The 21,902-nt window shown below is 39.3% G+C and overlaps 1 protein-coding gene across 5 annotated transcripts in view; it reads right to left on the reverse strand.

The window, feature by feature from the left end:
* Nucleotides 1-21,902, reverse strand: part of EPG5 (ectopic P-granules autophagy protein 5 homolog) — a 57,952-nt gene that overhangs the window by 23,120 nt on the left and 12,930 nt on the right. For 4 of the 5 annotated variants that reach the window (XM_030003986.2, XM_041120619.1, XM_030003989.2 and 1 more), the window contains 19 exons: nucleotides 21,476-21,626; nucleotides 20,315-20,470; nucleotides 19,801-19,958; nucleotides 16,322-16,476; nucleotides 15,586-15,726; nucleotides 15,215-15,379; nucleotides 13,859-13,981; nucleotides 11,989-12,248; nucleotides 10,178-10,318; nucleotides 9,313-9,457; nucleotides 8,272-8,469; nucleotides 7,636-7,746; nucleotides 6,727-6,846; nucleotides 4,940-5,106; nucleotides 4,513-4,740; nucleotides 2,510-2,633; nucleotides 1,463-1,604; nucleotides 1,212-1,383; nucleotides 88-250 (listed from right to left, as the gene is read on the reverse strand). In XM_030003986.2, coding sequence (XP_029859846.1) covers nucleotides 88-250; nucleotides 1,212-1,383; nucleotides 1,463-1,604; nucleotides 2,510-2,633; nucleotides 4,513-4,740; nucleotides 4,940-5,106; nucleotides 6,727-6,846; nucleotides 7,636-7,746; nucleotides 8,272-8,469; nucleotides 9,313-9,457; nucleotides 10,178-10,318; nucleotides 11,989-12,248; nucleotides 13,859-13,981; nucleotides 15,215-15,379; nucleotides 15,586-15,726; nucleotides 16,322-16,476; nucleotides 19,801-19,958; nucleotides 20,315-20,470; nucleotides 21,476-21,626 — 3,020 coding nt within the window. The remainder of the gene's footprint in view (nucleotides 1-87; nucleotides 251-1,211; nucleotides 1,384-1,462; nucleotides 1,605-2,509; nucleotides 2,634-4,512; nucleotides 4,741-4,939; nucleotides 5,107-6,726; nucleotides 6,847-7,635; nucleotides 7,747-8,271; nucleotides 8,470-9,312; nucleotides 9,458-10,177; nucleotides 10,319-11,988; nucleotides 12,249-13,858; nucleotides 13,982-15,214; nucleotides 15,380-15,585; nucleotides 15,727-16,321; nucleotides 16,477-19,800; nucleotides 19,959-20,314; nucleotides 20,471-21,475; nucleotides 21,627-21,902) is intronic. The other variant, XM_030003987.2, reaches the window with a different exon arrangement.

Consider the following 21,902-nt stretch of genomic DNA (forward strand, 5'->3'; position numbering starts at 1 on the left):
GCTACCATTCTTGTAACCATTCAGCCATTTCACTTTCATTATCCATGTCCAACAGCCCCGAAATAGAAGTGATGCCATGTCTCTAACCTGGATGGTTAGAAGAGCTGCTCCCTGACAGCCTTTATTTGAAGTTCCCCGGCACTCCAAACGGAGGGTGATCTGCTCTTCTCGATTGACATACAGCTTAGGTACCGTGTCCAATATTTCACTATTAAGAGCAACATGCTGAGATTCCCAGAGAGCTGCAATTCTGAAAAGCATTCATTAATAAAGTTACCAAAAACTTTATTGAAAACAGTAATGCTAAGAATTTATAAGCAAGAGATGAGACTTCAATTTAATGTGCTGTAAAAAAAAAATTGTGACACTTTCCTAGAAAACATAAAAGGCTATTAAATGAAATTGAGCTAAAACTTCAAAGTAGTAGCACTTCAAAGTAATAAAGAAATAGGTTTATAACTACAAAACTACTCAAGTCTGCGTGAATTTTTTAATTATTCTATATGACAACCTGGAAGGAAATCAAATAGATCACCCTCTGTAGGAAATGCAATTTTCCACCAGACAAAAAAAGCTGGACTGTGGGATGATTCTGTCAACAGAAAAAAGCCCACTTAAAATTGCTGCTGGAATTGTTCAGACACATCCTCTCTTGGGCTTAGCAAGTTTTGGTTTGGTTTATAATATTGTTATTAAATGACTACATTGGGTGAGAACAGCTATAGATTCATCAACTGTGTCTGAAAATAATTCAGCTGGATTCTCTTAGTAGGAATATTAAAAACAGAAAGTCTCTTTCACTCACACAGCTAATAGTTCCAGAAATCAGATTTCTCTCTTAGGGGCTCCAGTACTTCATATTGCAGCTACTACATTAGTGCGAAAGAGTTAACTAACTTACTGTCAACAAATCTAGGCTAAAGGGAGGCTTTATTTTAAGAAGCATGCCAAATGAGAAAAGAAACTGTAGAAGTTAGATGTTAGCTAATTTAATGTCAGTCATTAGATAAGACTTGTGCAGTCTTATCTTAGTTAAAGGAGTGAAATAACAACTTGATAACCAAGAAGGAAAAAAAAAAAAAATGCGACAAGAAGCGGAAGCCAAGTACTGACAGCCTTGTGCCAACACCACAAATGAGGCTGCTGCAAAGGGCACCTGGAGACACTGCTAGACATGCTAGTGAGGCAGAAGGAAAACAGCTATGTCTTACTTGGCATGTCGCTGCAAGATGTTAAGGTCCATGCGCATGAGCTGAATTGCTTCTTTCTGACTTACTAGACTGGCAGAGGAAATAACTGGCACAGGAGCTTTCATCGTCTGGAGCGGAAGAGGGGGCTTGGGAGTATCAAACTTCTTCAAATTATTCATTATCCTCTCTTTGGCTAGAAAAGAAACCAGGGCTTCAACATGCTTAATAATTCTTTCTGACCCAGTTTCATTAACAATATTCTTATCTCTTACCTGATAAAGGGTTGGTGAAATCTGTTTGACCTGCAGAAACACAGGTTGTATGTGATTCAAGCTGAACCTGCAGCCAAAGGTTTAGAGCTTCCTGAAACTCATGGTGTATGAGTTCAACATTGACATACTCCATCCACAAATCCTAAAGCACAAAAGAATTAAATTATCATTCCCATTTTGGTCAGTACCATATACTGTGCATCCATCCAGTAGCTGGGTAACTAAAATAAGTACATAAAACTAGACCCTGCAGTTTTAAGTCATAGGAAAATTATTATTAGGGGGGAAAAAAAAAATCTATATTGAAGAAAAAAGCTGCAGAATTTTTATCACATATACAGATAAGCCACTGAAAAGCATTCGTGACACTTAGAGAAGAAATCAGACAAGCACACACGGTATAATTTCTAACAAATAAGAGAAAGACTACAGATTATTAAAACTCTGTTCCTAAAAAAGAAACACAGAGGAAACCAAGACAGTCTAAAACATCATGGCATGATTTAACTGTAATCAGGCTAAAGCAGGACTGGAGGAATGGAAAAAAAAAAAAAAAAAAAAGGAGGCAGCATGAGGAAATGCCCTTCCAAAATCTCCCCCCTCAGACTTTTTTTAATTATACTAACTCTTTAGGTTTACTGGACAGAATAATATACACTTCCTACTCACTAACTTATATTTGAACCTGACATACCAACGTGAGCAGATTTTGACTTCCAATATTCTGTCATTTAAAGTTCCAATTTCAATAATTCTCTAAAACCATCTTAGAAAAAAGAAAAGAATTACAGAACGGTATAGAATAAGAACTGTGTTCTCATTAAGATAGGCAAGAAATCTACTCATGAGTCCTCGCTCAAACATAAAGGAAGGCAGTTTGGGATAGCACAGGATTTTTAGGAAAAAAGTTAGAGCCGTGAAGGTATCATACATGCTGTATGTATATTAAAGACCAGTGACACCAAGTCTCTCACTACTTTGGAGGACCCATTTTAATGAGTGAAGTGAATCTGGGATCCCAGATTGGCAGTGTCATTAGCACTTCACCTGTTGATTCTGCATGACTTTAGCAAGTCTATGTGCATCATATTGCTTCGGTAAAGAAGGAATGTACGTGTCTCCTTTCTGGAAACTCTCTTCTTCCAACCACAAAACAAAAACATTACAAAGCCTGAGAAGAAAAACAAAAAGAGGAAAAAATAAATCAATGTGAACTTTAATTCTACGCACAGCACATATTACACAGCAGTCTCATTCTGGGGTTTAGCGTTAAGGCAACAAATAATGCTACAAGGTGACATGGCTCAAAACATAGGTGTTTCAGATGCTTTGTGATTAGTTTACCAAGTGTCAGTTCAAAGACCAGCAGTGAAAAGAAGCTATTTAGAAAAATATGAAGGGCAATAACAAAGATTAACAGGACAAATTTTGAAATGGAAAACATTTATGCAAATTAGCACATGACCCAGGACTGGAATAGTCTCTTACATCAGGGAATCTCATCCACAATCCCATTTGAAAGACCAAAGGAAAAAACAGAGCACATTTGAGCAAGTTTGGCTTCTCACCCCATGACTTCTCTAGAACGCCCGCTCCAAAAGGTCACACCTGAGTTGAGTTACATCTTTCAATTTATTTTCAGAGTCAAATTCACAGCTGGTTTATTCACATTTCCTCCCCTGCTAACACTGTATTTTAACATAAATATACCTCTTTCTTCAACTGGCATCATTCTACTGAGTGGTACCCTTTTTATAATCATACCATCCAAGCTTTCCTGACAAGGAAGAACTAGAATGCCATTAAATCTTCACACTGTGGTATTAATTATCACTAGCAAACTCCTGTTTTCTATATGGGTGTCATTGGTGAAAAAATGGAAGTAGTCTAGTTCCAAGAATCAGTCTTTATGAACTCTACCAATATTTTCCCTCCTGTCTAGGTGGTCATTAAACATCCTGAGCATAAGATTTCCTTAGCTGTAGAGCAGTCTGGTTTTATGTTGGAGTAGGGAACTCCTTTGAAATGAAAGACTGAAAATATTAATGAAGTTACACCCAGTGAGCATTTCTGGATTATTTTTCACAAATGACCAAGGAGGATTTATGATCTGCCTTGTTTGTTTGTACAGTACCTACTGATTGCTGGGGACAGAGCAGGGGGGACCACTTAAAAGCAGCTCAGATCCCATATGCCCAAACCCCCTGAACAAGGGACTCTTTCCAAATAATCCTTTCAACTAGTTTCTGGGAATATTCAGATACTGTAATACTGCAAACATTTCTTAAGGTAGACTTCTCAGACCAAAAGCCTCTGTGTAACAGAACCACGGACTTCTGAACAGCATAGCTACAGTTTCAGCGTGCATGAGATACGTAGCTCTCAGAAGTTACCACCCCTTACAAAAGTGAGCGTTCATCAGCTGAGTCGCAGTGAGTGACCATGCCCATCTCCTTAGTCTACTCCAACACAAGAAGACAGTCTTCTGCTAAGGTTTTGGTTAAGCAGACATATCACTTTCCAGCTGGCACATAACACACTTGTCACAGCTCAACTTTAGCACGGTAACTGGGTAAACTGCACTAACTGAAATGTGTTGGAAGTCCCCAGTAAATTCCCTGATAAAGTAATCTTATTCAGACATAAATTTAGGCCCTGGTCTGTGACAAACAGATGTATACACACAAAGTAGCATTTTACATTTATAGCTAGTGGCGTACATACCAGTAGCAGATACGTCTACACAGCAAATACTTTACCAGCATGGGGATACCATTAATTAAAAAAGCAAAGCTCCCCCTTAAGGGGGGCAACAACCCCATCAACGATGTTTTATTTTTAGTAGTAAAATCAGCCCCCTCTCAAACAAAATAAGTTATATCAACAGAGGAACGGATTTGACCACAACTATACATATACCAAGTGCCTGCAGTACATCTAGGTCAGCCAAGGGTCACATCCCTTAATGCCTCCCACAGCTAAGACTGTGCTCTAGTAGTTGCTCAAGTGGTCGCATAGAGTAAGATTGAACTGGGCAGGCTTTTTTTTACCTGACAAGTTCCTTATGCAGTTCTGGTGAAGTCAGGTAATCCGCTGAGCAGCTCGCCTTCTCTGGTGATCTGTCACTGCCCTCTGCAGGACTCTCCACTCTTAATGCTTTACTGGCAGCATGGTGGAAGTCTGCTACCTCTATTAGCCGCTGCTTCATTTCATTTAGTAAGGTAACATGAGCTGCACTCTGGAAAAAACGTCTTCCAATACAGCCATCTACAGGTAATCTAAAAATAAACAAAGCAGCACAACAAACTCTTGTTGCAAGTGTCAAATCAGCATCTCTGCAAATAAATTGACTCTTTAGAGAAGCTGCTGGTACCCACTGCTTTCAGGTGCAGTCTTAGTGTGAGGCATTTAATCTCACTTGCAGTGCAAACTTATTAGTGCTTGCTAATCTGCTAGAGCCCTTATGATCAGACTCACCCATATTGTGGTCCTGGTCGGTGAAGGTAAAGGAGGAAGAATTTCTGCCAGATTAGCGGCATGAGAGGGTGGTCAGCAGGGGTAGCAAGGGCTTGGTGAGCCCAGCGGTAAATCAGGAGCCTCTGAAGGGAAGGTACAATGGGCAGCTTCAGCTGGGTCTGTGCTTTCTGCAAAAAGAACATTTTCAGACAAGTGTTCTGCTGTGGTTCCCTGTAACAGGCTGTCACAGGTTAACTTAACAGATTAACACAGCATGAAAACTCAGCAATTATGGAGGAGAAAACTTTGGAAACATTCACACATCTGTTACAGGTCTTAGAGGAAGAGCTGCCCTGCTCAGTTATGTTGGACAGCTGTTAGAGAACAATGCTACACCTCTGATGCTTAAAAAAAAACAATAAATAGCATGATGGCTCTGTGGTGCCAGGCCAACATATGGGCCATTGGTGTTAATTACAGTTACTGTTCTTCCTCACAGAAGTAGATGTTCCTGGTTTAGACTTCCATAAGACTGGTGATGCTAGAGAACAAAGCAGCAATAGTGAAGCACAGGGCACATTCCAACTGGTAAAAATAACAATCTTAAGCCACGTGAGGACACAGAATCCTACAGCGTGCCACTTTTAGCTTTTTCCAGACTACATTCCATACAGCCCCATTGAAAATCTAAAACAAAGTAAAATTAATGTGAAGAAAGAATACAGAAGGAAACAAAAAAAAATTTCTTTCTGCAAAAGCAGAATGAAGGCAAAGCAACGTATGAACAGCAGCACTCCCTATTAGCAACATGGAACGCTACTCCACGGATCCATTAAATCATTAAGAAGTCACACACCAAGCTCCCACGGACTGTGCCTGAGGCAGGGGAATGGGAGGCTTTTCTGAGTTCCCAAGTCTTAGTGCAGACCCTGGCTCTAACTCATCCCCCACACTAGACCTTGGGAACCCTCAGCACCCTTTTCCACACCCTACCCACATACTATCTCACTGTTTTTTAGCTAAATCGAGACATGCAAGCCCAGGGGCTAATGTTCTCCAGACTAGTTTCCAAGGATGCAAGACATGTATTAGTCTGGACATAGCCCAAGCAAACCTATTTTCATAGAGCTTCTAGGCTACCTTCTTCATTAAAACACACTGAAAAAGTTGAGATGAAGGATGGGCCAAAAGTTACACTTCAAGACTGGACAGCTTTGGTTTCCACTTGCTTCATTCCAGAATTTCTAACTGAATTTGGGCAAAGAACCTGGAAAATGCTGCAACATGGCTTAAAGCACACCTGACTAAGTGCCTTGTTAAGGGAAAGACCTAAATAGTTCTAAAAGTCTTGGAAAATAATTCAGCAAATACAGAGAAAAGCAAAGCCCAGACTTCTGCAAAACTCAGATCAACTGAGAAATGTTCTTTGAAATATAGACACGTTTTGCCACCTGTAAAATAAGAGTATCTGCCCTCCCCATCTCAGTGGTATAGAATAAATCCACTGAAGATCATAAGGCATTCAGATGACCCAGAAAATCATGCAAGAGCACTAATTAGTGAGTGAAGTTTTCTGTAAATAATGGTATATTAAAAACCAGATATTTGCATGGTAGTTTTTAAGTGTTCAACTCAAAATGTAAAAGCAAACTTCCCTGAGATGTATTTTCTCCTGGAAAGCCAGATAAAGCATTAGTTATGCTTTTATCCTGTTAAGAAAAAATATGTAAGATAAAAACTAAACAATACAAGGGAACAGTTTTCTCAAGCAGTTCTCTCTAATAAAAGCGGATGAACAGTTCTCTCACCTTCAAAGCTTGATCAGGAGTCAAAGCATTAATAACCAACTCGCCCTCCACAACTCTGCGAAGCTGTGAATCTTCTTCAAATATTGACTCCATATTTAACACCATCCATGAAAACCAGACCTGTACAACACAGTAGTAACATAAATATTAATTAACAAAACGGCAGGGGTAGGATCAGGAAGCTTGCTGATTTCTTAAGAGGAACACATTTTTGCCAGAATCTCATTACAAAGTTGCAAAAGCAGTATCATATCTGAACAAGAAAACTGAAAATCAGTTCCCTCCTTATCCACATTCAAACCTTCCCTGTGTATTTTGTACAATCTTGAGAAAGAAGGGGGAAACCAGGGACAACTGACAATTATCCAGAGAGTTCTGGAGAAAACAACCTACTCAAACACAGTAAAATAAGATCTCCTCTCTCCCACCTGCACTACACATTTCATTTGGGGTACTGCAGGTTTTTTTTCTTTTTGCTCGAATAAGGAACTTGCTTAAGCAGAAAGCAAGCAACTAGTATTCAAAATATTTATCAGATAAAGACTGATTAACAGAAAAGTCAGGCTTTACGTATTTTCTGTCATTAAATATATCCAGAACAATTGAAGATTAAAAGAAATCTTAACTAATAAATCCTATTATATGGATTCTTGGACACAAATCAGACAAACTCTCTCTGTGCAAAATGTCCATGTTCCCTTTAGTGTAATAAGCCCACAGTATTCTCTTAGGCTAAATTAGGATTTTATCACAAGAAAACTTGCAAATACTGGGATAGGAAGAAAGAGGGAACAAGAAAAAATCTGCAAAATTTTTTTCTGTGAAAGCAGAAAAAACAAACCCCAAACCCTAGACACCTGAATATTGCTTATCCCAGGGTTGTTCATACAACACAATCATACCACTTACCTGAGAGGAATTAGCATTGCCCTCAACAAAGGAAGGTGTCACATTGCCTGCCACAATCCAGCTAACAAGTGAAGACAGCAGACCTTTGTCACAATGATAGCCCAAAGCATTCTGCATGGAAACAGAAAACACTGGGGTTTTTATTGTAAGCAACCTAACAGATGATTTACAAGCTACAGACTTATCACTCTACCTTCATCCAGGTTCCTTTCTGCCTCACGTTGCTACTTCCCAACCTTAGCTCAGCCAGTCACCACCGAAATGCCTGCTTGTACTTTATGCCTTTCTCGGTGAAAAGACTGTTACAGTGACAGTGTCTGTTTTTTCAGTGTCTATTTTTGTTCTAAATGCACAATTGAACATTTGAAATGCAAATATCACAAACTAAAATAATATGATAGAACTCATATGAATGAACCTGTGTTCCAAATAGTTTTTAATTATTATGATGCTTAAAATATCAGGTTTCATTAATCTTGACCTACTCAGAAACAAATCAGATAACCCCATTATCACTTATCATCATGACTGTTGTTGTTGCATTTCAGAAAAATATATTCATATCAAAATTAGAATGAGCAACACGTGAACTGACCATTTGCTCAATAGCTACATCAGTACACCACAGCTATTTACCTTGTGTTGTTGGTAAAGCAGCTTTTGTACACAGTCCTCTTGACTGTACTGAAAAGCAGCTTTACATAAGTCATCCAACAAGAAGAGTGTTGCCCGGTCCCTGTGCCATAGCTGCTGGCTGGTGAGGACCTGAACCCAGAACTCCAGTACTGCGGCCGGCCCCACTCCATTTGGCTGGTCACTTAGGAAAATGTGAGTCTGCCAAATTAAAGGGTAAAATTATTCAAGAGATTGCAGCTTCAATTAAAGCTTAAGAAATTATTGAAGAACTGTTTAAATTGCATAAGGCTGTGGGCCTATCCTTAAAATAAATAGTTTACAACGACGTTCTCCATGCCTATGTAAAAACAGCTTTGTCACCTCCAACCTTCAAATTTCTGCAGATTCTGCAGCCTGGAGAGCTGCAGATTGTACAATCACCCAAAACAGACACAAAAGCCATAAGTGGGACCCCTGTGACCTGCAGGCATAATGGCACCTATTTCTGAAGTGTAACCTGCTGTTTCTGCAAAAGGACTTCCCAGAGCATGTCCGTTTCCCTTTAGTCCTTACGCCTCTCTAACTTAGTGGACCTTGGCTCTTGACCTCCCTGCACTTCGAAAAAATACTGTTCCCTAACACAGGAACATTTTTTCATACCACAGCCATAAATTAATGGTCAAAAGCAAAGCTTTCAAACATTAATATATCTGCTGCATTCCTCAACTAACACAAGCAAGAAAGTAGGGCTGCATATTACAGTCCCTTTTTAGGCAGTTTTGACCTGGTATTAGAAAATGTGCTTTCCAAGAAGTCTGGAAGGCACATATTGTTGTCATGTCCAGTGTCACATGCATTGCCAGATTTAGGCAAGTTTAAGCAGAAGTATTTCAGGAAACCAAACCCAACTATTTCTGCTTGACGCAGGGTACTCCGTGGCTGCACAACTGCCAGATTCAGTATCCTTTCTAACCTTCAACACTAACTCAGTCAAAAAAGCCAACCTGTTTTTCAACCTCCCCTCGATTTTTTTTTTTGTTTGTTTTTAAATAATCTTCTTACCTGTATCATACTACTGAGCAGCTTAACATTTTCTCCATAGCTCACACTTGTCAAGTGCTGTGTTACTTTATGGGTAACCTGCTGGGTCACGCCTTGAGGGACTCCACTATCCAGATGAAGGAATAGTTGGATGTAAGATAAAAACCTAGGGATGTCAACAAATTAAATTAATTCTAAAATTTCTCCTACTGCATAATATACAGAAAACCTGCTTCTAGAGAATTTAAAACCAGCTCAACAGCACTAGTGACACCCACGTACAAGGACTCTGATTCACAACCATGCTACAGATTTAACCATATCATAGGCACAGTATGAGCAGTTCGTGGCAGACTGTAATTCAATGCAGCTCATCAGGACTGAATAAAGTTCCTGATCCACATCAGCATCCAAATCTAGCCCAGGAACCGTTTGGGACACTGCCAGGTGGTCCAAGCCAAAAGCACCCCAGGGACCACATTACTAAAGGACCAGGACAGACAGCTGAGGTCCAGCACTTGAGAACACTCCCAGTTGTTGCTCAACTTACCGGTAGCGACACAGTTAAACAGTATTGCTGCTTGTCTTTCTCATTCATCTGAATACAACAGCTACTTGTAAATACAGCTGTCTGAAGGCCCCTTCTGCGGCACAGCAGCAGCATCAGTGACGACTGTACACGTGATGTCAGTAGGACACACTTCTACAACTACTTCCTCAACCACAGTCAGTGTCAAAAAGTAACTCGGCAAACAAACCAGATGTACTTCCCCATCATCTGCATCACATTCTCACCAGATGCAAAACCCAGAATAAAGTCTGATAAGTTAATCTTAACTTCCATTGTTCTTTATCAATAAACATATTAGGAACGTATAATGCTTACTGTTCATTCTTCAGGAGATAATACTGGCAAGAGTAAAATAAGGGTAAAATTTTATCCAGTACATGGACTACTGTTCTCAGATATCTAGACTGGATGAGTACAGCCAGAAGAGGGATCCCTTCAGCACAGAACTTCTCAATGCTGTTAAAAAAAAAAAAAAAAAAAAAAAAAAAAGAGCGAGAAAGAAAAACATATTGACTATCAGTAGAAAGGGAGACAAGGTGTTGATATTTTTTTTGTGAACTGAGATGTGAAGACATTCATATACTTACACTTGATCTTTGAAATCCTAAACAGCTAAATCCACAGAGTTTTTCCTTCAGCTATAGGAGTCATTCAATTGCTGACAGATTTGGTATTTGCTGCCCTTTGGGGGGGGGGTTGTGTTCTGTCCTCCAAAAATCACTGGAGATGCGGGTCTTTAGCCATCAAGCCTCAATCAATTTAAAGCTCAGTGTTCTTGCCTAACCTAACCAACCAGGCTCCCTCTCCAGGCAAAGGAAGAACCTACAGAGGGAGCTTCATATTATCTAGCTTTGACATCTCCTCAGCATGGATGATGCTCTGGACATCTTTCTTCACTACCTATAGATGGAGCTCAGAGGGTTTCCTTACAGTAGGTACTTAGATGGTTGCAGTCAGCTGAATCCTACTCTTACTGTTCAGAAAACTCACTAGCAGCAACATATTTGGTACATTGCTCTGCATCAAGTTTTGCTAACTAAGAAGGGTTGCACATTAGGAAAAGATGTAAAACATTAATCCTATGTCTACTCTGAGATCATGAAAATCAAATATTATATTAAGTCACTAGCATACAGTACAGCGCTTTGTTTCTTAACATAACTGGCCTTGAACTTTTGCATGTGATAAATATCAGTGTTCTTGTTTAGACAGGAGAAGGATGTCAAATGGTTCTTCACAAGGCCAAAGGGGGGGGCGGAGGGGGGAAACCAACAGAGCAGTAAAGAGGTTCCTTGTTTTTTGTTCCATGCTCAAAGACATGTAAACATTTCCATTCTCAAACCAGTATACCTTCACATCAGTCTCAAATTACTCCAGTGCTTTGAAGACGCACATATGTATCTACGGCATAACCTCAGCATCAAGTAATGGCTTGGGGAAGGAGAAGAAAGGCAAGACAATTTCTCTTTAAAGAGTAAAGCAATATTATATGCAGAAAACAAGTGAGTGAAAATTTTGAATAGAGTAAGAGATAATTAAAGAGATCACAGATTCAGGGAAAATAGACCTGGGAGAGATTAACCTATCCGTGGCTCTGTACCTTAATCAACTAGTACGTTTGATTATGTCCAAAGCCTTACCTACAAACCAGCTGAAAGCACTGGAAAAGACTGTTGGAACACAGTCAGGGCTAGGAGGTTCAGTATCAAGGTCATAAAGCTCTCTATCATTACCAGCATAAGTGGTTTTTTTTCCTCTTCACTATTTTCTGAATGGTCTGCTTCAGCCCTGCTAAAAAAAATTACCTGTAGAACAACCCTTTCAGTAAGTGTGATTAAAAGTTATTCTTGCCCATAGCAATTATGCTAACCCCTCAGTTGCAATACTATTTCTAATGACTATTTTGACCCTAACACGCAGAAGGCAAAAAATAGTATTAGCAAAATAAAGGAAATGGCACATTGTTCGAAACTACAGTCCCCAAAAGACTGCTCAGTCCCTTGCATCTGACGTCTTTTATTCTTTAAACACGCATAAAGATGTTAACAGCCCTCAGTTCATCATTAGGTAGGCTCCTCAGTCACTGGGGACACCCAGCCAAGGCAAACACGAAAAAGCACGCTTACCTGTGACCTAGCGTGGTCATTGCCAGCGCCAGATAACAGCCGATAGGGATGCTTGCTTTGACAGCCTTCAGGAGGGGGTGAAGCGTGACCAACTCTGTCATGTCGAGCACTCTGTCAGACACGGGGACTGCAGGCCAGCCGTGCTGCATGCCACGGTCATTTCTGTGAAGCTTTAACCTCAAAACCAAACCCCACGCCCACTGATTAAAGGAAGTCTCTGGTGTTTCTCCGTAACGAACAATGCTGGCTAAGTAGGAGACCTGGAACAAAGCAGCAGGAACAGGAATGAGAGGAAGCACAGCCATACTACAGCACGGATGGCACTAGTCTAGGACTTGGGTCAGCTTGTATGAGTTTCCTCTTCTGTCACAATACCGTGACACAAGATCAGAGCAGCAGTAGGTAGTTTTCAGACACACCATGTAGCACCACCAATTAAGTTTATACGAAATCTCTGTTTCTACGGCCTTGATTTCCACCACCCCTCTCCCCCTCACACCCATCCCTTTTGGTAAACGCTATCAACCTATACTTGTTTGGCTAAAGTTTTCCAAACTAGATATTGGTCTCAAATTAATTTTATTTTTACTATTAAAAACAAAACAAAAAAAAACAACAAAAAAACCCACACAAAAAACCACACACAACCTTCAGCAATGTTTAAGACTGCTAGTGAAAGGAATACAAAAGATATATATGTACAAAAATAACATCTGTCAAAAAAAGCCTAAAACCAGGTAGCCTCTCCTTAGAAAGAACTCTGTAACATGGACAGGCAGAGTCTCTGTGTCATGTACATGTGTCCATTACCATAAAAAACCTGTCCAGATCAGAAAGAATTACAAATCTTTGGGAAAAACTATTATACATGCTCTGACAGACCAGTGTAAATTGCAGAGCTGCGAGTCAGTGCAGATGTACCCCCACTCGGAGAGGATGAAATAAGAATCTAAGCATTATTTTCTCTCAAATTCCAGTTACAAGCTCACGCAAGTCAGGACAGAGTCACCAATACAAGTGGTAACCAAGGCTGAAATAGGCTTAAAAAGATAACTCATCTAGCTGGCACAAGACAACAAACCATGATTTAAGTAGTGCAGAGAAGCAAGTCAGAAAAGAGCAGAGACAATAAGGAACATTCAAAGTGGGGGAAGAAAAGACTGGGAAAAAAGCACAGGGCAGGAGGGGAGGAGAAAGCACTATACAAGAAATACTGAGAAGACAAAGCACAACACAATGCTAAAAGCTCTGAATAAATAAATAGAAGCATCTTGGATTGAATATCCAAAAAAGGGATTTTTAACCTTGATCTTTCTATCCTTCCATTCCCCTTCTGTAACTTGGAACCATACCTTCCTCAGTCACCAGTGTGCTGTAAAATCAATGTAATAAATGTTTGTAGGGTGTTCACGTAACACAGCACCGATCACCACTGAAAAGCTCCTAAAATCTTGAGTCTTTAAATAAGGTAAGACTAAGAGCTGGAGGCACAGGAAGGATGTCTCTTATGTTCACCAGTAATAGTAAGTAGCCTTTGATTAAGCAAGTTCTGGCCAACTCTGCGTGAGTAAAGCATGGTTTGCAAGAACAGTTTGCAACTATCCAACTAGAGGCTGGATAATAATGCAAACCTGCAAGGGGACAAATTTTTAATTTCTATTTCTCATATAGATGTTCAACATAAGTCTAACAGTATCTTCAAATAGGTTTGTGGGTGCAAAAATACTGAGAGTTGCTATATTATGAAGTTCTAGTAGTATCAAGATAGTATAGCTTTTACAAAGAAAAAAGAAAACAAGGTCTTGGCCTGAAGTTTTTCCTACCTAACACTATCAATAATCTATTCCCTGTAATTCTGAAGAAGGAATACCTGTTTTATGCTTTCAGAGAGCAGCCCAGCATATGGTTTCTGGGAGAGATACTTCTGATATGCTTCCAGGACCATCAATGCAACTTCAGAATGGACAGCTGGATCCAGATGAAGAGCATCCTGCTAAAAACAGAATTGCACAACAACTTTGCCTCATTTAAAAGGTCTCTACAACTGTATCATTCAGCTGCACTAAAGAGAAATAAATCTTAATCTGAACAGCCAGAAAGAGATTAAGTATTGTAATACCTAGGCAAAATCTTGGCCAGTGAGAAAAATGTCAGGCCAACATTGAAGAATAATGAGCTCACACTGGACAATACAAAGCTCAACAGCTAGATTATTTCAAAAAAAAAAAAAAAAAAAGGACCATAATCACTTCTCGTGTGCATTTGGTGGATTTATAGAAATTAATCAAAAAATCCATAGATGGCATTTTAAATTACATAGTACAGACACTGGAAATCTTTCCTTTAAAAACAAAACAAAACCAAAAAAAGGTATCACGGGTTTTTTGTATCAAAACACAGTAATTCCTCTTATCAATTGCCACATTAAAGAACTATTTTTTCCTGTATCAAATGGTACAGACGTGACATTGTTATTGCACAGCAAAGACCTCACAGTTAGTTTTCCCTACCATTCCTTTGTTTTCATGTTTCATCAAGAAACAGGGAGAAAAAGTTAACAAAATCTTCATGTACAAGTATCAGCACAGCCAAAAGAAGAGTTCAGTATGATCAAATGCATGGATTACAATGCTAAAATGGATCACTGAACACAGGCAACAGGATTTTTTCCCCAATCTATTTCTGTTTCTCTCTGAAAAAACATTCACCTTCAATTGGTTCCTGAACTGATAGAGCTCCTGGAATAACCCATTCTATGGAATATTTTCCAACCATTTAAATAATGCTGAGGGCTTTGAAATCTCTAATTTCAATCGTTAGTTTTCTGGCACCGTGAAAACCATACCTGGATACCAGCCTGCAAACTAGAGTCACATCCGTCTCATACACACTTCTTGGAGGATTCCTCTATTTCTGCAGCCAGAGATATCTTAATTGAGTCACTCACAAAAATTGTCCTGTCAGCTGTTTCCTCTAGAGGGAGGAAACTCCTGCTTAAATATCTCTTTTAATCTCAGCTGCAGACTACAAGAAAGCAACACAATCAAATCCTCAGGCAGAATACTGCAAAATTACTGTGAAATTCCCATCCTATGCCATCAAGTGTACAGCCATCATATAAAAGCATGTAATTAACTGTCTTCAAATTCTGTTATAGCCCCAGGTTGAGTAACACTTTTACTCTGCAAAACTGACCAAGTTCAGACCTCCTGTTTTTAATACATACATGCTCACCGAATCCCCAGTTTAGCCCTTCCAAGATAATGCAGGCTAGTTTGTTCTCCACTGTCGTTAGGCTGTAATTTAATAACCAGTCACGAATCAGTGCTATCTCAGACGAAGAAGGCTTCCACAGGTACAATGGCAGTTCTTTAAACAGATATAAAGAAACCTTTGAGGGCAGAAAAGAAAAAGGTTAATCGGTAGTCAGTATGGAACAATAATCAGCATTATGCCCTTCTATCTTAAAGAGTGATAAAATCAAAAAAACATGGACAGTTCTTTAGCACAATCCATTCGTACCAAACCGTATCTTGTAACACAGTCTGGTATGGCCTCTAGTTTTAACTGCTTTAAATGATGGATGTTAGCACTTACCATCCCAACTTTCTCAATGGTCTCTTTAACTCGATCCAGCAGTACCGAAATAATCTGTGTATGGATGCTGGCAATTGCTCCCAAGAGTTCTCGACCAACTTTTGAAAATGTCTCTCTTGTGGAAAGACTAACATAAGACAGCTGAGAAGATGAGCAGAGAGAAGTTACTGGTTATGGCTGACCTTCACTGACTGCAATAAAATGTCTTCTGAAAAATACAGAACTAAATTGCTCTTGGTGATCCTGGACAAAGTTGATAAATACCAATACCAAAACTGAAACTGATTGTCCTAGAAGATAAGGAAATTATAACATCACAACGCCAAAAACAAAGTACAAAACTAAACATAGGAACAACACCACCACAGATACACACTAGAAACAAAACAAACAAACAAAACCCACAAAAAAAACCTCTACACACCACAACAGGAAAAAAGACCACACAAGGAATTTCAGAGCTACAAGTTAGATCCGTGCAATAAAAATTAAGCAAAACAAAGATATTTTTGTTCATGTATTTCATTCTGGCTTGGTCTACAGAAAAGCTGTTCTTCTCCCAGAAGAACATGCACTTCAGGATATTTCAATTCAGTACTAGATTATAAACCTCAGAAGTAGTGCTTTCTTAGTTCCATGGTAGAACAAAGTATAGAAGCCATGAACATTTCACACCTTCCACTGTTAGGAAAAGAGCATTCATTCTTTTCCTGAATGGACCGGTAATATTACTCGCCTCGTATATCTCCAGAACAATGATTTTGATAAAATCCTCATCAACATCAGCCCGTTTGGTTTGTGCCATCTGAGCAAATGTGGTGAGCAGACAAATTTCTTCTGAGCAGTTCATTGATTTGAGATACTCTTCAAAATTTTCAAGGTGCTCTGGGTCTAGAAAAGAGTCACATGCAAGCAACATGATAAAAGAACTGTTAGAGGACATACATCATCAATATTTATACATTTATTGACAGTCCAATCCCAGAGAAGGAATCGGTGACAACAGAATTATCATTACTGGGTTAGTATTCTCTCTTCAGAAGTGGTATTGGCTGCTTTAAAATAAGGTGCAAGAAACACCATAATATGCAGTGAGTCCATATGATTCAGTAAATATGCTAGTAATTCATAATTCATAATGAAAGCTAAAAATGCTTCAAGAACAGCTGGAATCCAATTTTTAATATTATTTTAACTATGTAATGTTAACCATCCACAGGAAGAAGTGCTTGAATCTTTTTGCTTTTTAAAAATGTTATCATGGGTTTGGCTGCCATTACATATTGGGGCAATTAATTCCACAGATTAAGTCCAAATTACATGAAAGAATTCTAATTTTAATCAGCACACAGTCAAGAGAAGATTAAAACTAAGCCCATCAAGCACAGCAGAGAGGTTTCGATCAAGTTGAGAGATTGCTTATTCCACATACCATGATCTCAAGCAGCAATTAAAGTGGAGAGATCATTCTATGCCAATTACAAACAAAAATACTTCAAGCATCTAGCCCTGGGCCTAGATTATGTCCAACAATTACAAGGAAAGGTCGGTTTCAGTTTCTCAAACTCAATACAAGAAAATTACTGAATACACTTGTTTGGAAAAAGTGTCTGAAAACAGAGAACTGAAGTTGCACAGGACAAGAAGGATAAGACATGCTTTCACTTGAATTCAAGGCAGGTTTCCTCTTTAAACCCAATAGTGAGATGTTGCCAAATGCAAATAAACATTTCATTCCTTGGGGCGGGGGACAACAGGAAGGGAAGGGTACAATAAAAACCTGAACAGGAGTTTAAAATTATTTTTATTTCTCCAAATAACTTTAAATAAAGTCTGTGCAGCAAAACAAGCACTGAAAGCTGCATTTGAGCTGTAAAATTGTTTGGAGAGTGGTGTGCTTCCTCTGAAGCATAACATGCCAGTAAACAGTTTACAGTGATCTTACCGTACCAGTTGAATATACTGAAAAAGCACTCATTGTGGCACTCAACTACTTAATCTGCACAGGCACGTGCTCAGCAGGCTCGTGATTAAACACTTCCACTTACGTTACATTCTATTTTAAGGGCTTTCAAGAATTTTGCAACTGTACTTCAACCTAAGAAGGTCAGACTTGTACAGCCAAAACATCTCATGAACAGTGTGCTAGAGAATCGGGCAATTTAAGTAAAGAGTTTTCCATATAGTAAGACAAACTACACTCCTGATAGATACAATAGACATGTCTTACCCATTTTTCTCCCTTTCCTAATGCTACCTTTTATCCTTACAACAGAAGCTACAGAGCACTGTGTTTGTTGTTGTTGTTGTTTTGGGATTTTTTTAAGCTAACACAGAAGGACAAAAATTAAAAAAAAAAAAAAAAAAAAGAAAAAAAAGACTATGCCATTGCTATATATAAAGGCATAACAGAATTACCCACAGCACGGAGAAGGGGTTTATATCTGGTAGCTTTCATAGTCCAGAGGTTATCCTAGTAAGTGCAGCTCCATCACTGCACTCCATTTTATCATTCTCTTTCTACCTACCCCTTAAAAGCAACTATGGTCCCACCTCCATATATATATGCAAGCCTAAAGCTTCCATCAATTACCAAGGCTTGCTACCCCTTGTAGATTCACCACTCTTAACATTTCTCAAACTTAATCTGGGAAGGGAAATCAATAAAAATGGTTCTTTCCCAGGAGAATGTTAATGCCATGGTCTTTTAGGGTATGAATTACAGGAAATTAAGTCAGCATCATATTGGTAAGTGTCAGTCAAAAGAAGCTACTTCAGAAGATTAGATGGATTTCACTGAAAGAACCGCTGATATTCCCTGTCTAGACATTTGTGAAAAATAGTATTGTGCTGACATAACCCATCGAGGAGAATGAAGAGGATAAAAATATCCTGCATCAGCATACCAGGGACTTTAAAACATAGAAGTTAGCTAGAAGCAAAACAAAGGCTGAACAACAACAAAAAAAAAAAAAAAAAAAAAACCACCACCACACAAAAAAACCCCACGCACCAGAACACCAGTGTTTGTTGCTGTCAGAGCTGCAACCCACTACATCATATTACATTCTCTTTGTTTGCGATGCAGTAAAAATTTCTTGCAAAAACAAAAATAAAGAAGTCCTGCTGAAACAGTGTAACCGTTACTGTTTTGGCTGGCAAGTGCTAATCAGATCAGCACTTCATGAAGTGTACACAGCTACAGCCTTGATATCTCCTTTCCACTGCACATTGCCTTAAATGTTAGCTGAGCTTGCACACAGTTAAGATACTCAGTAACCTCTCAAGATCGACATTTTCTTCTGCTTCTCCATCAAAAGACTTGGTTGATGTGGTAACTGCTGTCTGGGCTACCAGCTAGCTGGAAAGTAAAACTGACAGTGATATTTGCTCTCCCTGAAGACAGCAAAGAGGCTGTGAAGTAGGGAGTTACTGCTTTGTTTACCTGTCTCCCTGTCAATCAAGTCCTGAAATATTTTCCATGAAGGCAGCAACAAAGGGGAAGTAGCATTCCAGCTGGCTTCTAAATAACTCCGCTACAGCTGAAGCCACCACAATCACTGTGGAGATGAACACAGGACAGAAGTCAAGGGGAAATAGAAAGAAAAGGTGTCATACAGGACAAGAAAAGCATCAAAGGAAGGCTTGAGATAATGGAAACATCTGTAGTTGTGGAAGATAAGCAGATCTCCTACAATGTAAGTTACTGAAGCCAAAACTAGCAAGATGGGGGAGCGGGGCGGGGGAAAAGAGGACTGGGGTATTTATAGAACTATCAACAGTCAACAGCTCACAAAAAAAAAAAAAAAACCCACAACAAAAAAACCCACCTAACCCTAAGTGATACAAAATTCTGTATTTGAGGATTTAAATCTTACTCTCTAAATACTATCGAAGGCCAAGATGGGACCTGATACGAGGATACACAAGATGTACATGCTGCATGGCACTCTTGCAGCTCTCTGAAGCAGCCAGTAGCAGTCACTATCGGAAAGAAAACTAAAAGGACAGTAGATCTGACAATGCCTGTTAAAATAAGAGTTTGGTCAAACAAGTACTGGAAGACCATGAATTGCCCAAGACACTTCTAAGGCCTCTGGACAAGTCATGGGGCTGAGGGTGTATTTAACAATGCAGCATGTGAAGAACTAAACCCGTAGCTGATGCAGCAGTAGCTGGATCAATTAGAATTGGTTCCGAGTGTAGAAATTCTACCTTTGAGTCTTTGTTTGCAGTCAGCGGGTTGCAGAGTAGAGCAGAGCTTTTCCAGGTGCTCGCTCTCCGCACAGTGCATGACAAAGAAGAGCCTCCAAAGCATATTGCTGGATAAGGTTCCATAAGGCATCTCGGACATGAACAACCAGACTCCCAACCTGTTGGATTTGAAGACGCAGACAAACAGTTTCACCCTGATAAATCCCAACATTTGAAAAGGAGACATACACCCACATCTCTGCCATGTAACAGAATTAGTAATGTGAGGACGTGTCTTAGCATCTCAAATTCTGAGTTAACCTCATTCTGAACTGAACAAGTCCTCAGAGCTTCTGTCAGAAGCTAGAACTCAAGGCATAATTCCTCCCCATCCTGATGCTACCAATGTGCTGAAAAATCCTGCATATTGCAGTCTTGTTTAAACCATTAAGTATTTAAAGCTATTCCAAATCCCAGTTTCAAATATCTGACTCCTCCAAGACAAAGCCAGTATCAACCACATGGGACCGCCTACCTTTTTGCCTTCAGAACATGTAGAACAGCTCTGAAAAACAATTCATCAAACTCCAATTGCAATTTTTCCACAGAGTAGGGATGCGCTACTGATCCATACTGTTTATTGCCGCTAACATATTGGGCCCAGTGGTCACTCACATGACAAAGTGTCATCCTACACAGCAGAACAAACAAGTCAAAGAAGGATCATTAAGTATGTCATCACCATATAAAAACACAGACAAGTGCAACTAGATCAGAGTCTAGCCACAAGAGACATGTTCAATCCTTTGTCCTCTGGTTCCCAGAGATTTCCATATAAATAGCATTTCCCTCCCCTCTTCAGACAGGGTTAGTCTAAAATTCCTGTGTTATCCTTCCTTGGTTTTGCAAGCAAACAATGCATAATATTCTGTTATACCCAATTAGTTTGTGTATGAACTTTGGAGCCTTAAGGTAATCCTGAATGATTACGACGATGAAATGACGAAATGGCAGTACATGCAAAAAACTCATACAGGAATAATTATACCAAGAAAGTTACTGCTCTAATAACACAAAGGAAAACGTGGACTTTGTTTTTGACTTAACTGTATCCCCCCCTTGAAAACACACTCATAGAAGCCATATAAAGTGACTGCTATGGATTTAAAAATAAAGAGCAACTTTTAGGTTTCAATTACATTTGCTTACTGCAACAATGACAATTTTCAAGGAGCAAATTAAAAACCCTAAAACAATTCTGGATAACAATGGAAAGAAAGCAGTAACAATGGTTATAAATAGGGGCGATTTGAGAAACTGTTTGTCGGATTTCAGTGACTTTCCAAGACAAGCCTGAGCACATCCCTGATGGAATCCAGCCTGGTGTTCCACAGCTCACCCGGCTCCTTTGTACCCACAGCATTTAGATTCTGCAATACCCACTTCACAGGCAGCTTTAGAGTCAAGGACCCTGGAATTTCAGATTCCCAGATTGGCTAACCCTAAACTGACCAACTCTCAGAGCAAAATCTACCCAAGAACCATTTGGGTTTTTTGTTTTGGTTTGGTTGTTTTGGTTGGTGGGGTTTGGGTTTTGGTGGTTGTTTTTTTGTGTTTTCTTTTTTTGCAGCTCTGAACTTTAAACCAGACTGTATGAAAAAGATTTAATCGTATCACAGAGAAAATATTCTCTTACTTGATCAGCTGACCAATTCGCTTCACAAACTGTCGGTACCGTGCTCTGTTAAATGTTTCTAACCCCGCAGACAGAAGTTCCACTAACGAGTTTGCAAAAGCAAAAATCTTCATCATCTCCTGGGGAGTGGTTTTTTCAGGAAAATAAGCACCTAAGACCAAGACAGAAAAATACATCTCAAAAAAAAAGTGTGAATTCTGGATTTTTTAAGTAACTTTACAAGCACTCAAAACAACAATTCACCATATAGCTGGCAAACAGTTCATTGTTTGCCAGCTATATACTGAACTGAAATTTATGTTTTGTTTATGAAATGTACAATAAATACCTGTTAAGTATGAAAGTACAAATAAACTATGCAGGCTATAAGACCTCTAGCAAGCAATTACCTTCATGTACTTGTCCAGAGATTTAGCAAAATAAAGAA

This window comes from Aquila chrysaetos, chromosome Z, assembly GCF_900496995.4.
Source record: "Aquila chrysaetos chrysaetos chromosome Z, bAquChr1.4, whole genome shotgun sequence".
Taxonomy (NCBI): domain Eukaryota; kingdom Metazoa; phylum Chordata; class Aves; order Accipitriformes; family Accipitridae; genus Aquila; species Aquila chrysaetos.